This window comes from Euprymna scolopes, chromosome 16 (genome assembly GCF_053919585.1).
Source record: "Euprymna scolopes isolate OS-2025 chromosome 16, ASM5391958v1, whole genome shotgun sequence".
In the NCBI taxonomy this organism is placed as follows: Eukaryota; Metazoa; Mollusca; class Cephalopoda; order Sepiida; family Sepiolidae; genus Euprymna; species Euprymna scolopes.
Window position 1 is genome coordinate 146,242,341 of NC_136497.1, and position 14,955 is coordinate 146,257,295.

A 14,955-nucleotide genomic window follows, 5' to 3' on the forward strand; every position below is an offset into this window, starting at 1 on the left:
AACCTACATCTAAAATTTCAAGTATTTAGACCTAAATTGTCAGTACCCCGTATATCAAAGTTCGAGTCTGTAGACTAAAAATTGACCGAGTTATGTCGTAGGGAAATGTACACAGACAGACACACAGACATGTTCATTTATATATATATATATATATATATATAATTATTTTTTTACTATAATAATTAAATATATATATATACGTGTCTAAATTCGTGCATCTTCTCGTGGTATAAATGTTCTAATGAATGTATATACATTTTTTTGTTGTTTTTTTTAATCAGATTTTCACCCCAAACAAAGCACATTGCCACTTTGATGTAGGGGGATACTACCAGGGACATAAGCTAGAGGGGTACTATGTAGGGACTTTGGCAGCAAGATGTCGGTTCACGTTACATTTGAACTTCGGTATGTCAATACAGTTGGGGAAGCAGGGTCCGGAAGGGAGTTCCAAAGTTTTGCTGTTCTGGGGAAGAAACTACTGGAGAAGAAGGCTCTCTTACATCTAGGGATCTCTACTGTGAAGGGGTGGGATTTAGCTGCTTGTCGGGTATGACGGGGGTATTTACATCGAGCATTCACTGTGAAACTACTTGTAGAACAGGCAGAGGGATGCAATGTTTCGTCGATGGAACAGAGGCTGAAGCTTAGATGACAGTTCAGGTCCTATCAGGTTGGCGACTCTCTTTTGGACCTTGTCCAGGAGCGAGAGACTAATAGCAGATGCACCAGCCCAAATACGACAACAATACTCCATACATGGGTGAATAGTGGCCTTATAGAGGTATAGGATACTTTTGGGCGTTAGTAGATTTCTAGCACGGTAGAGAGAACCCACTTTCCTCGCAGCGGTCCTAGCAATACTCTCAATGTAATTCTTCCAATTTATGTTTCCTGTGAATGTTAGGCCGGGGAGTTTAAAGGAAGTACTTTTAGATAAAGAGTCTTTGGCCATTGCTCTTGGTGGTAGAGAAGATTTCTTGTAATTGCTGAAGGAAACAAGTTTAGTCTTGGCAGCATTGAATGTGACCATCCATTTTTGTCCCCATTCCACTACGAATCAGAGGTCATCCTCTAGTGTTTCTGGCATTTCTTTAGATATGTGTTCATTTGTTTTCCTGTCGTGTATGTTTTAGAGCGTGGTGTCATCAGCATATATACCCATTTCACAAACAATGTTGTCAGGCAGGTCATTTATGAATATTAGGAATAATAGTGGTCCAAGGATAGAGCCCTGAGGCACTCCTGCATTTATATCATGTAGTTTGGATGTACGACCGTCAAGGACAACCTGAATTTTTCTCTTATCTAAGAAGGATTTAATTATGTTAAGTATTTTTCCAGTGATACCGTGTGATCTGATTTTCCTGAGAAGACCTTTGTGCCATACCCTGTCAAAAGCCTTAGATATATCTAGAGCTACCGCTCTCCCCTCCCCTGCTTTATCTAGTGAATGGTATATACGTTAAGAGATTACAGTTAAGATGTCCGCGGTGGAACAGGCCTTTCTAAATCCATATTGTTGGTCGATCAGAAGTTTAGTATCTGTAAGGTGGTGGACCAGAGTCTGGTAAATTATGGACTCAAATAGTGTGGTAAAAAGTGGGAGGAGGCTAACGGGACGGTAATTTACTGGGTCGGTTCTTTCGCCAAAATTCTTGAAAACTGGTACCACAAAAGCAGTTTTCCAGCAGGCAGGAAAGCAAGATTCATTAAGACATTTGTTGTAAAGTTTGGAGAGAACTGGAGCAACTTTGGCAGAGCATCTTTTTAATAGCACAGCCGGGATGAGATCAGGTCCACATGCATTTGAAGTGTTTAGATTTTTTATGACGTTTGTATATACGTGTAACAGTCATCTATGTAACGAGCGTATATACATGTGTTCGTATATCATCGTCTAGTTTTTCTATTGTTCATTGAATTGATGCGTGTATAAAACTGACGACCGTGTTGATATATAAACAGATGCAGTTTAACAACGAACATGTAGCATTTACACCAGAAAAGGGACAAATAATACATTTACATCGGCCAATAAGGAAACATACCTGATTTGACGGATCCTTGGAAAAACTTCAAATGAGTCATACAACTCGAAGTCGTTGTGGTATTTACAGCAACTTTATTCATGATGTTTGCACCATTGGAAAACTTCAACGCTAGTCGTAGATTATTGCCATTTCTGATCCCTTCTACCTTTAACCATCACAATCCGAAGACCGTCTCTTTTACCCTCTGTCTACCGTCTCTGTCTGCTCTCTTTGACTCACAACTCTTGACTAAAAATGGTGTGTGTCTTTTAAGCTCTCTCCTGAAGTTCACGCCATATTAAGTGATCTCTGCTTGTAACTCACTGAAGTCACACGTTTTTTTAACTTACATCTTCAATATAGGCAATTTTCTTTTTAAAGTATTAATACAGAAAAAAACAAGATGGATACAATTGTGTTTTTATTCTTTTATTAGTTTAATAATCATTGAAAATACGATTCAATATAAAACTGAAAAATATTTAAGAAATCGAAATATTATTTTATGATCATTATTATATCAAACATTCAAATATCATAAAGTTTCAAGTTCATCTTCAATAAAATATTTTTAAAACTTCAATTATCCATTTTCCATCTTTTTTAAAACAAATACACATTTTATTTTGAAAAACAAACAATATCGGAAGATTTTCTGATTGTTTTTCCAACGTGTTCCTGTGGAACAAAAGAAAAAATTCCATCGTAATTACAATAAAATTGTCCAAATTCTGTCAAACTAAAATCAAAAAAATTATTTTCTTTTTTAAACGAATCATTTTTTTCACCTTCTGAATTGAAACAAAACATTTCAGAACGATCCCAACTTGAACCCCAAAATTCCCCACTGGAAAAATCAATACGGATTCGTGGACAATATTTTGATTCACCCATTCCTTTATTTGTTATTGTTTTGATTTCTATGCCTTCTTTTGTAAACTGATGAATTCCGAAATCAATATCACAGGTAAAAATTGTTTCGTTTTTTACACACACGGAATAAAATAATGTTAGTGTTGAAACAATTTTTTGTATTTGTAAAAATGGATCACTTTCAATTCTTTTAAAAAAAATTAGTTTATTTTCTCCAATTCCACAAACAACAAATTCTTCACATGAAATTGAACACATGTCAAGAGGTTTGAAGTTTTGATTTTCTTTATCAGACAACAAAAATTCACTCAGAAATTGTCCGATTTCACTCATTTCAATTATTGATTTATTTTCACAATCACACAAAAAAATGTGATCATCTTTTTCATTGATTAAAATCCTTCTGATTTCTCGCGATTTTGATCCAGGCAGAATCCATTGATTTTCTTTTACAAGTTTTTTTACAGGAATTGTTTTCCGAACACAAGACAATGATGGGATTTGTCTGCTGACCAATGGTTCCATCGCTTGATGCCACCAGTCAGGCAATGTGAAACACAATTCCCATTTCACAGTCGGACACATCCATTTATGGTGCCGTGATGGAAGTCTTGATGTCAACAGTTTTAGTCCACACAAGACCTCTCCGTTTTCGTGGTCTTTGCGAAGCAAATGCTGTAAATTCAGCAACCAGATTTCGATTTCTTTGAGAATTCTTGTATTTTTCTCAAAAATATTCTGCCATTTTTTAACTTCTTCTGCTGTTTCTTGTCTTATCTTTTGACACAGATCCAAAGCATCCAACTTGGCATTTTCTACGATTTGTTCATATTTTATCCAAACATCTTGGCATTTAGATTCGCATTCAAGATTTAATTCATCCGTATATTTGAAAACATTTTCATTTGATGACTGCAAGAATTCTTTAAATTCATTAATTTCTTTATTAAAGTTAGGGACTTGAGTTTTTATTTTTAAGGCCTCCTCTTTCACTAATAATGAAGGCACGTTCATACAGCTGCTGCTGGGGTCAGTTGAGTGAGACTTGTAACATGTGTCGCAAAAACACATGTTACATTTGTTACAAAACAATTCTAGTGTTTTTCCGTGCAACAAACATTTGTTTCCCATGATCATTTCAATGAGGTCCACTCTTCTCATTCCATCCAAATTTTTTGAAATGTGTTCTTTCGTAAATGCATTATGGAATCGTATACAATTGATGCACAACATTTTCTCACACTGGATGCACCAATATTTCACTATCGATGAGTTGTTTTCTTCTAAGCACGTGTCACATTTCAACAGCAATAATTGTTGGCGTTTTAATTCATTGGCCAAAATAGGTGAAAGGGTCAAGCCTTCATTATTATGAAATTCGTTACAACATTGCGGACATTTTCCTTCTGTCTCGTCATCTTCTAATGTGTTGGTAAAACACGAATTACACAAACTATGAAGACATGGTAAAGTCTTGGATCTTTCATTTAATTGGGATTCACATCCGACACATTGGAAAAGACATCGGTATTGATCAGACGCCATCGATGAGGAATTAAGATACAAATCAAACTGAAAAATAAAAAACAAGAACATCTCAAAATCCAAAAGTTGAATTATCTATAAAGTCAGCATCTATTTTGTAATATATACAATCAATAAAATATATATTATTTTTTTGATAAAGATGGGGAAACAGAAAAAAGAGAAAGAGAAAGGGGAAACAGGAAACGGAAGAAATAAAGAGATTGGAGTAAAAAGGAAAGAGAAATTGAAGAAAAAAGGAAAAAAAGAGATTGCAAGAAAAAATGAGATTAGAGGAAAGAGGAAAAAAGAAATTGGAGGAAAGAAGAAAACGAGAGATTGGAGAAAATTTTCGGGAAAAGAAAATTTAGAGAAAAGAGAATATGGAGAAAAGAAGAAAATGAGAAATTGCAAGAAAGAGGGAAAAAATTGGAGGAAATTTGGTAAAAAGAAATTAGAGAAAAGAGGGTAAAAAGAAATTGGAGAATAGAGGGAAAAAAGGAGTTGGGCGAAAAAAAGAAAAAGAGAAAATGAAGGAAAGAAGAAAAAGAAAAATTGGATGAAAAAAAGGAAGATTTTGAGGAATATAGAAAAAGAGAAATTAGAGGAAAGAAGGTAAATAGAAATTGGAGGAAAGAAGAAAAAGAGAAATTAGAGGAAAGAAGAAAAAGAGAAATTGGAGGAAAGAAGAAAAAGAGAAATTGGAGGAAAGAAGAAAAAGAGAAATTTGAGGAAAGAAGAAAAAGAGAAATTGGAGGAAAGAAGGAAAAGAGAAATTTGAGGAAAGAAGAAAAAGAGAAATTGGAGGAAAGAAGGAAAAGAGAACATGGAGGAAAGAAGAAAAAGAGAAATTGGAGGAAAGAAGAAAAAGAGAACATGGAGGAAAGAAGGAAAAGAGAAATTTGAGGAAAGAAGAAAAAGAGAAATTGGAGGAAAGAAGGAAAAGAGAAATTTGAGGAAAGAAGAAAAAGAGAAATTGGAGGAAAGAAGGAAAAGAGAAATTTGAGGAAAGAAGAAAAAGAGAAATTGGAGGAAAGAAGAAAAAGAGAACATGGAGGAAAGAAGAAAAAGAGAAATTTGAGGAAAGAAGAAAAAGAGAAATTTGAGGAAAGAAGAAAAAGAGAAATTGGAGGAAAGAAGAAAAAGAGAAATTTGAGGAAAGAAGAAAAAGAGAAATTGGAGGAAAGAAGAAAAAGAGAAATTTGAGGAAAGAAGAAAAAGAGAAATTGGAGGAAAGAAGAAAAAGAGAACATGGAGGAAAGAAGAAAAAGAGAAATTTGAGGAAAGAAGAAAAAGAGAACATGGAGGAAAGAAGAAAAAGAAAAATTTGAGGAAAGAAGAAAAAGAGAAATTTGAGGAAAGAAGAAAAAGAGAAATTGGAGGAAAGAAGAAAAAGAGAACATGGAGGAAAGAAGAAAAAGAGAAATTGGAGGAAAGAAGAAAAAGAGAAATTGGAGGAAAGAAGAAAAAGAGAACATGGAGGAAAGAAGAAAAAGAGAAATTTGAGGAAAGAAGAAAAAGAGAAATTTGAGGAAAGAAGAAAAAGAGAACATGGAGGAAAGAAGAAAAAGAAAAATTTGAGGAAAGAAGAAAAAGAGAAATTTGAGGAAAGAAGAAAAAGAGAACATGGAGGAAAGAAGAAAAAGAAAAATTTGAGGAAAGAAGAAAAAGAGAAATTGGAGGAAAGAAGAAAAAGAGAACATGGAGGAAAGAAGAAAAAGAAAAATTTGAGGAAAGAAGAAAAAGAGAAATTTGAGGAAAGAAGAAAAAGAGAAATTTGAGGAAAGAAGAAAAAGAGAACATGGAGGAAAGAAGAAAAAGAAAAATTTGAGGAAAGAAGAAAAAGAGAAATTGGAGGAAAGAAGAAAAAGAGAACATGGAGGAAAGAAGAAAAAGAGAAATTGGAGGAAAGAAGAAAAAGAGAAATTTGAGGAAAGAAGAAAAAGAGAAATTGGAGGAAAGAAGAAAAAGAGAACATGGAGGAAAGAAGAAAAAGAGAAATTGGAGGAAAGAAGGAAAAGAGAAATTTGAGGAAAGAAGAAAAAGAGAAATTGGAGGAAAGAAGAAAAAGAGAAATTTGAGGAAAGAAAAAAAAGAGAAATTGGAGGAAAGAGGAAAAAGAGAAATTGTAGGAAAGAAGAAAACGAAAAATTGGAGGAAAGAGGAAAAGAGAAATTTGAGAAAAAAAGAGAAATTGGAGATAGAGGGAAAAATATAAATTGGAGGAAGAGGGAAAAAGAGAAATTGGAGGAAAGAGGAAAAAGATAAATTGGAGGAAAAGGGAAAAAGAGAAGTTCGAAGTAAAAAGAAAAAGAGATTGGAAGAAAAAGAAAAAAAACGATACATTCTAGGTGAGAGAATTTACCCGTAATCACAGTGCAACTTTCGCTCCCAACTTTCCACTACTAGCATAATCGTTTAACTTTTATATACACACACACATATTACTATTATTTTCATCACTTTTCACTACCAAAACAAAAAAGGTATGGTGAGTTTATTGCAAAGCATATGCACACACTAGAGGTGACATGACCATATCCATAGATAGACATACATAGACAGATGATCGTGCCACGTACACATACAAAATCAATAAGAGACAATAATATTAATAATAATCACTAAACGGACAGAACAGTCTCCTTCCCACGCAGTTATATTACACTTTTAAAGCAACCCATTTTAGGTGAAAATATTATTACCTAATTATGCATTAAACACAAGATAAGTTACGTTTATGTTTACATGGGTACGTTTTTTTGCATTTTAACTATTTTAAATTTTTCTTGCAAATACAAGTAGCGTATGTTCCATTATTATTATCAAAGGGAAGATAAGTTAATCTTAAATAAAGTGTAGTTCTACAGAATTTCTTCTAGATGAAAAAACAAATCAAATTTGATGAAAAGAAAAGTTTGTAAACAAAAATTACACATTTTATATATACAGGGTGCGGCATAAATAACGCCCTTTTATATCTTATTATATTTATGTATATTTTCTTTAACTAATTCTTAAACATTTATTTTTTTCAGGTATTTTTTAAACCATGAGATTAACAATTGAACAGAGAGTAAAAGCAATACAATTGTATTATCAAAATAATAATAATGGTGCTAAAACTGCAAGATTGTTATCAGATGAATATGACATCCCAAGAGTGCAAAGCCGAAATATCAAAAGCTTGATTAAAAAATTTGAATCCACAGGAAGTGTAAGGGATGCTCAAAGATCCGGAAGGCCAGTTGTTGCAACGAGCTTAGAAAAGTCCAATGAACTACAAGAATCGTTGCTGCATACTCCTCAAAAATCCAGTAGACGTCTTTCTACAGAGTTAGCAATCAGTGATAGGAGTGTTCGCAGAATATTGAAGAAGCTAAAGATGAGACCTTACATTCCACGTGTTCTTCAAAGTTTGCATGATGGAGATCAAGATAGACGATTACAATTTTGTGAAATCTTTTTGAATAAAGTTAATGAAGATATAACTTTCCTTGAAAAGATATGGTGGTCAGATGAAGCAACCTTTAAGTTAAATGGGCATATCAATCGCCATAATTGTGTGTATTGGAGTAATGAGAATCCTCATATCATCTTGGAAAAGGATGTTAATTCGCCAGGAGTAACAGTTTGGGCTGCCATTTCTTGTATGGGATTAATAGGGCCAATATTCTTCGAGGGTACTGTGAATCAAAATAATTATTTGCATATGCTTCAAACGGAATTTTGGCCAAGAGTTGAAAATCAGATTGATATTTTTTTCAACAGGATGGGGCTCCACCACATTATGGGTTAAGAGTTAGGGAATGGTTAAATGAAAATTTTGAAGATAGGTGGATAGGATGAAGGGGACCAATTGAATGGCCATCACGATCTCCAGACTTAACGCCACCAGACTTTTTTTGTGGGGTATATTGAAAGATAAAGTTTACAATCTTAAGCCGAAAACAATTCAGGAATTAAAAAATGCAATTTCAGATAAATTTCATGAAATTACCATTGAAGAGTGTAAAAAAGTTTGTAAAAGTGTCGCTGGTAGAGTTCAAAATTGTATGGAACATGATGGAGAACATTTTGAACATCTGAGTTAAATTTTAAAGTTAATAAAGTTGGTATCCTTTTTTTCATTAAATTTATTTTGATTTTATTTTTATTGACTAATTTTGTTCCCAAAAATCGTTTTTTTAGTTCAGAAGATCATTACTGTAAAGATCACCAATGTGGATATTGAATTAGATATTTAATAAATTTGAGATATACCTTTTACTTTTATTTATCTTTAAATTGCATTCATATTATAAAGAAAAAAAGGATATTAAGAAAGGGCGTTATTCATGCCGCACCCTGTATATATATATATATATATATATATATATATATATATATATATATATATGATTAGTTTTTTTTGGAAAAAGAATTCCAGCAGAGTGCTCAATTAAAAGGAAAATCCAAATTTTAAGAGCGTATTTATATTTTGTGTACAGAAAGTTGTTAGTTAAGACAGATCATTGGTACCGTCGGTTTCAAGCCCGATAATAAGGCCCGTTTAAGTTATCGTTATCAAGCTCTCTTCAGCCAATATTCATCTCTCCAATATTGGCTGAAGAGAGCTTGATAAGGATACCTTAAACGGGCCTTATTATCGGGCTTGAAACCGACGGTACCAATGATCTGTCTCAACTAACAACTTTCTGTACAATATATATATATATATATATATATATATGAAATAAAATGGAGGTGGAAGGACCTGGATACTCAACGTTTCGCCCGATTTATGCGGGCCTCTTCAAGAGGGATGGTCATTGACGAGAGAGTCGGAGGATTGGGGCTATATATAATGATGGGGGAGAGCAGCGTGTTTTCCTTATGTAAATTAGATGTCATATGTACATGTATATACATTTTATGAGAGAAAAAATAAATTAGAGTAAACTAGTGTAGTGGATTACGTCTAAAAGATAAAATATCGTAGAGATTTAAAAAAAATTGTGTTTGGAAATATAGCGGTGATAGATTAAATAAATAAAATGACATGAGATTACGAAAAGAATCTTTTTTTAAATTAGAAATAATTGAATTGGGATAAAATAGCGCAGTAATTTAAAAGATGGTGTCTAAAAATAAGAATAGGAGGTGACGATATTTTATCTTTTAGACGTAATCCACTACACTAGTTTACTCTAATTTAGTTTTTCTCTCATAAAATGTATATACATGTATATATGACATCTAATTTACATAAGGAAAACACGCTGCTCTCCCCCATCATTATATATAGCCCCAATCCTCCGACTCTCTCGTCAATGACCATCCCTCTTGAAGAAGCCCGCATAAATCGGGCGAAACGTTGAGTATCCAGGTCCTTCCACCTCCATTTTATTTCATATCGTCGGATTTAATCCAGCTCAACAATCATATATATATATATATATATATATATATATATATATATATATATATATATATATATATATATATAAAGTAGTAGCGAGTGTGTGTGTACAATTTTCCTACAGCCCACACTGCTGGACCAACCATGACCAAACCTAGCATGATAATGATCCCCGGCCAAAGGATGGTGCACACCATTTTCTAGAGTAAAGATCAAAGATCAAGGTCATAGCCTATGTATATATTCTCTCCTAAATCTCACACCACTGAAATGATCATGGCCAAACTTGAGATGATGATGGTCTCTGACTTAAGGATGGTGCACACGATTTTTTAAGGTCAAAGATTAAGGTCTTCATACCCTCCCCCACCTAGGGATGGTGGCGAACCACAACTTGGTGTACACCATCCCTAGGTGGGGGTGTCTATGAAGAGCCGCATCAAATATGATCTTAATCTTTGATCTTAAAAAAATTTAACATTATGTTTAATACCAGGTAATGCTGGGTACATCTGCTAGTAAGCTTCTTAAAAATAGCTTTAGTAGTGCACTGGATTCCATCATCAAACTCTGCATGCCTCCTTAGTTTTTTTGCTTTTTTTTACACTGGTCACTTTAAAAAATAATTTCTCTTCGGGGGGGGGGGGGGCATTTAGAAACTTGGTTTTGTAAGCAATTTTTTTTTTGTAGGGAAATCTTTAAAAACTCAAAAAATGTTGGATCCAAAATTCGGGAATTTAGCCTTTTTAAGTAGTCTGCCGTTTTTTTGGAATTTCGCTTTCTCCGATTATTTTATTTTATTTATTTATTTTTTTTTTACATAGGCATCACCACATATCAAGGCCGAGAGGCCACTCAAGGATAAGGGTTAAAGAGTGTACTGTAGTCAAAAGGACAATATAGTAATCGATAGTAATGGAAGTTCGGTAAATTTGTTAACTTAAGTGTAACGGCTCATCAGAAACTTGTTCACATTGTACTTGAAGACAACCATATTATAGACAGCTGGAAAGCAGGAAAACGGAAGACAATTCCCCAGGCGTGCAGTTCTAAGAAAGAAGCTTTGATCATGGAATCTACGTTTAGGTTTAGGCACAGATAAAGAGTGGGGGGAATTATTGATAGTATTTTCTACTAGACGGGTGTTTCTTGTGAAAGTTTGGCGAGGAGGGACCACAGATTGAAGCTCAGTCGAACGCTTTCCATGAAAATAACGATAAAGCAGAGACAAACTCGTTACATCTCTTCTGTAAGATTGAGGTTGCAGCGAAGAGAAAGGGGCATCTCCCACGAGGCTACGAAGTCTATTTTGAACTCTATCAAGGCAGGACAAGTCCTTTCTAACAGCTCCTATATACACACATATATTGTTATTTTCATCTGTGCAAGACCCTTGTAAATGTCGGGTAATTAAACTTTAAGAAAACCATAAATGCGTATAGACAAATGTAACATGGCCGTTATGCTCGAACCGTGTTTGTTACAATTAAAATTTGTTACAATTAAAATTTGTTACAATTAAAATTTGTTACAATTAAAATCTCTATTATTAAAATAAAAAAGGGGAAATACATCTTTTCTAGCAATAATAAAAATAAATTTCATTTCATTTCATTTTAGAGTTCCTGTTCGATATTTAAGTTTGATGGAGACGGATGATTATTTTAGTGGTGATTTGCCCAGGGTATTCCAATAGTCACATCTACCATTGATCCATACGACAAAAACACGTCATATAGGTGCTTTATTCATATCTTATTTTTAATTTGCTGGATTTTAATAATAAGGTTCAGTACAAGTAGACAACTACACACTAATCAATCACCATACAATGATGTATAGCAGCCGTGGATGCACAATTGCAAAGAGAAGGTACTGTATATATAACGATTTCTATATTCAGAGATACACACCACCATCCCGTCAGCAAAGAGATTTTATCTTTTTATTCAGAAAACCGCCATATTAAGTTGGTTGAAGTTGATACAAATATTTTGAAGTTTCAAACTGAACCCTATTGAAGTTAAAAAAAATTGAATTGAAATTTGTACATCTTAATTTATAATTCATGGCTTATGGTAAAGAGATACATCAGATTTGACTGCATAATCAGAAAGAGCACAAAATTTTACATAAGAGTGCAAAAAAAACTAGGAAAATAAATAAATGGTGGCGAAATTACCGAATTTCTTGAAATGTTGAGGTCCATAATTTAGCCCACTTTTTCTAAAGAAAAATACTCACGAAAAAGCATAAGTTTTGGCACTTAAAATTCTCATACCTTTTGAACTACTGATGGTATTTGTATAATTCAAACGGTTTTAAGCATCTTTTACATAGCTCTTTTCATGATAGTTGAAAACAATAACAATTATCTAAAAAGAAAAATCAACTTGTAATGCTATTTAGAGATACACCAAGTGTGTCAGAAATTTTGTGAAAAATATTGAATAATTCCACCCCGTCTTTCCAAGCTTATAACTCCTCGAAAAATGTCATTCAAGCCCTAATTTATTTTTCAATTAATGGAGCAAGGACCACGGTTTTATTAAAAAAAAAACAAGAACAAACAACGAGTTTTTTTTTTTTAAAACGGTTTTAAACTTCGGACTTTACAGGTAAATTTCTAAAAAACACTACTTTTTTGTTTTAAATTTGAATATATTATTTATTGATCATTTATCTTCAATTTGTGATATATAACACTTTGATGAGTAAATTAATTATTTACTTTTTAATAGACATTTCAAAATGGGAGGCGTGAATTATTCGACCCCCTGCCTTTCCAAGCTTATAACTATTCGAAAAATGTAATTCAAGCCCTAATTATTTTTCAATTGAAGGAGCAAGGACCAAGATTTCATTTTAAAAATATAACAAAAGAAAAAACAAACAACGTGGTTTTTTTAAAAAAAAAAGGTTTTAAACTTCGGACTTTACAGGTAAATTTCTAAAAAACACTACTTTTTTGTTTTAAATTTGAATATATTATTTATTGATCTTTTATCTTCAATTTGTGATATATAAAACTTTGGTGAGTAAATTAATTATTTACTTTTTAATAGACACTTAAAAATGGGGGGGCGTGAACTAAAAAAAACGTTTGTCTAAAATATTATATTCAGTTTATTGGAAAGAGCATAAAATTTCACATTGACCCTGAAAATATCGTAAAAATTGAATCAATAGAAAAATTTTGATAGATTTTTAAAGTTTAAAAATTGAAAAATACCGAGCTCATAAAATTCAATTAATTTCATTATTGTTCTTAAAAAAAAAAATATTTCTATTATTTTTAAAACAACTTTGTTAGTTTATTTTGGAAGTATAATTCATAAAGAAAATAAACAACCCACTTTTAAAAGAGAAATTACGAGTTTTTTTTTAATATTTTATTCGCTGTTTCGTGTTAGGGGTGTCAAAAATTCCTACAAAACTTCTGATACACTTAGAGATACACACAACACATTCCGTCAGCAAGGGCACATTTAAGAAAATCAAATTTTATGACATATTTGCACGAAGGATTTGTGCGCCATCTTAATTTCAAATGATAGGCTGCTGGCGACACCTGTCTATAATCTAGGCTCAACAAGGGCAAACAATCGACTTCCAACCTCGGAAACATTCTATATACGAAAAAAAAAAAAAAAAAGGAAATTTAGCCATTTTTTTTTTTCTTTCAAAGTGGATTGTCTCGCCCCCCCCCCCGCTCAATCTAAACAGAATTTTTGTGGCGGGGGGGGGGTTAACATATGGATGCTCATTTTACGTTAAATTATGTTCATTGTACGTTGACCCCCCCCCCCAATCAAAACAGGTGGCCATAAAGTTGGTGATCATTTTACGTTAAATTATCATAGAAAAGTGATCCCTACACTTTTTTTATAACTAACATTTCTCCATATCTTGGAAACTATTTGTTTGCTGGAATTGCAAACGTTATTTTCGTTTTCAGCGCCCCCTGAAACATTCAAGGTGGTAATTTAAAATCTTATCGAGGGTGGAAAGTCGATTGTCTGCCTATAATTGTAAACAAAACATTATAATTTAAAGTAATCCCACATGTTAAAAGTCATTAACCAACCACACCAAATTGGAATTTTAAGGGTATTCAAGGTCGCTGACAACGAATCTAATAATTAAATCCGTCAAATTTATCGTTTGTATGGTATTAACCCCTGAACCCAGGGACTTTTTCCATCATTTTTCAGCTTCTGTTTACGCTACGCGCGTGCGGTAGCATGAACGACATCGCGTAGCAAACTGCCTACACACATGGTGTACGAATCTTCCGCGGGAAATTTTAAATTATATGAAAAAGAAATAAAACAAGGGTACTTGTACAGTTTAATCAAGACATTAAAATGAAAATATCGAAAAAATGGTTATATTGCACGTATCCGTTATGGAACAAAGTTTTCCGAAAAAAATTTCACTTAATTTCATCAAGTAGTTTTTTTTTTTTTACAGCGAAAAAACAATTTGTGATGATATCGAGCAAAAGATTCGATTTTTAGGAAGAAAAGCTAGAATTAAAGATGGGGAGGGGGAGGGCGTGTAGGCACTTTACATTGAGTTATTTCCCCGTGGTGTGTTCAACAAATTACATAATGGCTGACTTCAACTGACTCTTGTAAATAAATAAATAAATAAATAAAATAAAAACTACTCGATCAAATTAAATAATTTGTTTTTCAGAGATCTTCAGTCCAAAACAGATGCGTAACCTTTTTTTTCGATATTTTCATTTTTGAATGTCTTGATTAAATTGTACAAGTACCGATTTTACTGTTTCCTGTTTACATTAGCGGGAGTTCAGGGCAGGGGTTCTAATACCATGCAAACAGTAAATTTGCGACAGGTTTAATTATCAGATTCGTTGTCAGCGACCTCGAATACCCCTAAAAACCCAAATTAGAGTGATCGGTGTTACAAAATCAACTTTTTATTATTTTTTTTTTCCTGTTAATTCTGTTATCGATGATAATTATTTTGCGGCATAGTTCGTTCAGGTCCACCCGTTTAGGCTTTGTCAAACAGGTTAAATACGCGAAATTTAGACGCAAAAATATCGCTGGTTCTAAAATGGGGGACCCATTTACTAGAACGTTGCATTTG

General features: G+C 33.1%; 1 protein-coding gene across 2 annotated transcripts in view; it reads right to left on the reverse strand.

The window, feature by feature from the left end:
- Window positions 1-2,449: 2,449 nt before the first annotated feature.
- LOC145296149 (uncharacterized) overlaps window positions 2,450-14,955 on the reverse strand; it is a 34,287-nt gene continuing 21,781 nt past the window's right edge. For both annotated transcript variants that reach the window (XM_080142347.1, XM_080142348.1), the window contains exon 2: window positions 2,450-4,481. In XM_080142347.1, coding sequence (XP_079998473.1) covers window positions 2,658-4,454 — 1,797 coding nt within the window. In that variant the 5' untranslated portion in view covers window positions 4,455-4,481 and the 3' untranslated portion in view covers window positions 2,450-2,657. The remainder of the gene's footprint in view (window positions 4,482-14,955) is intronic.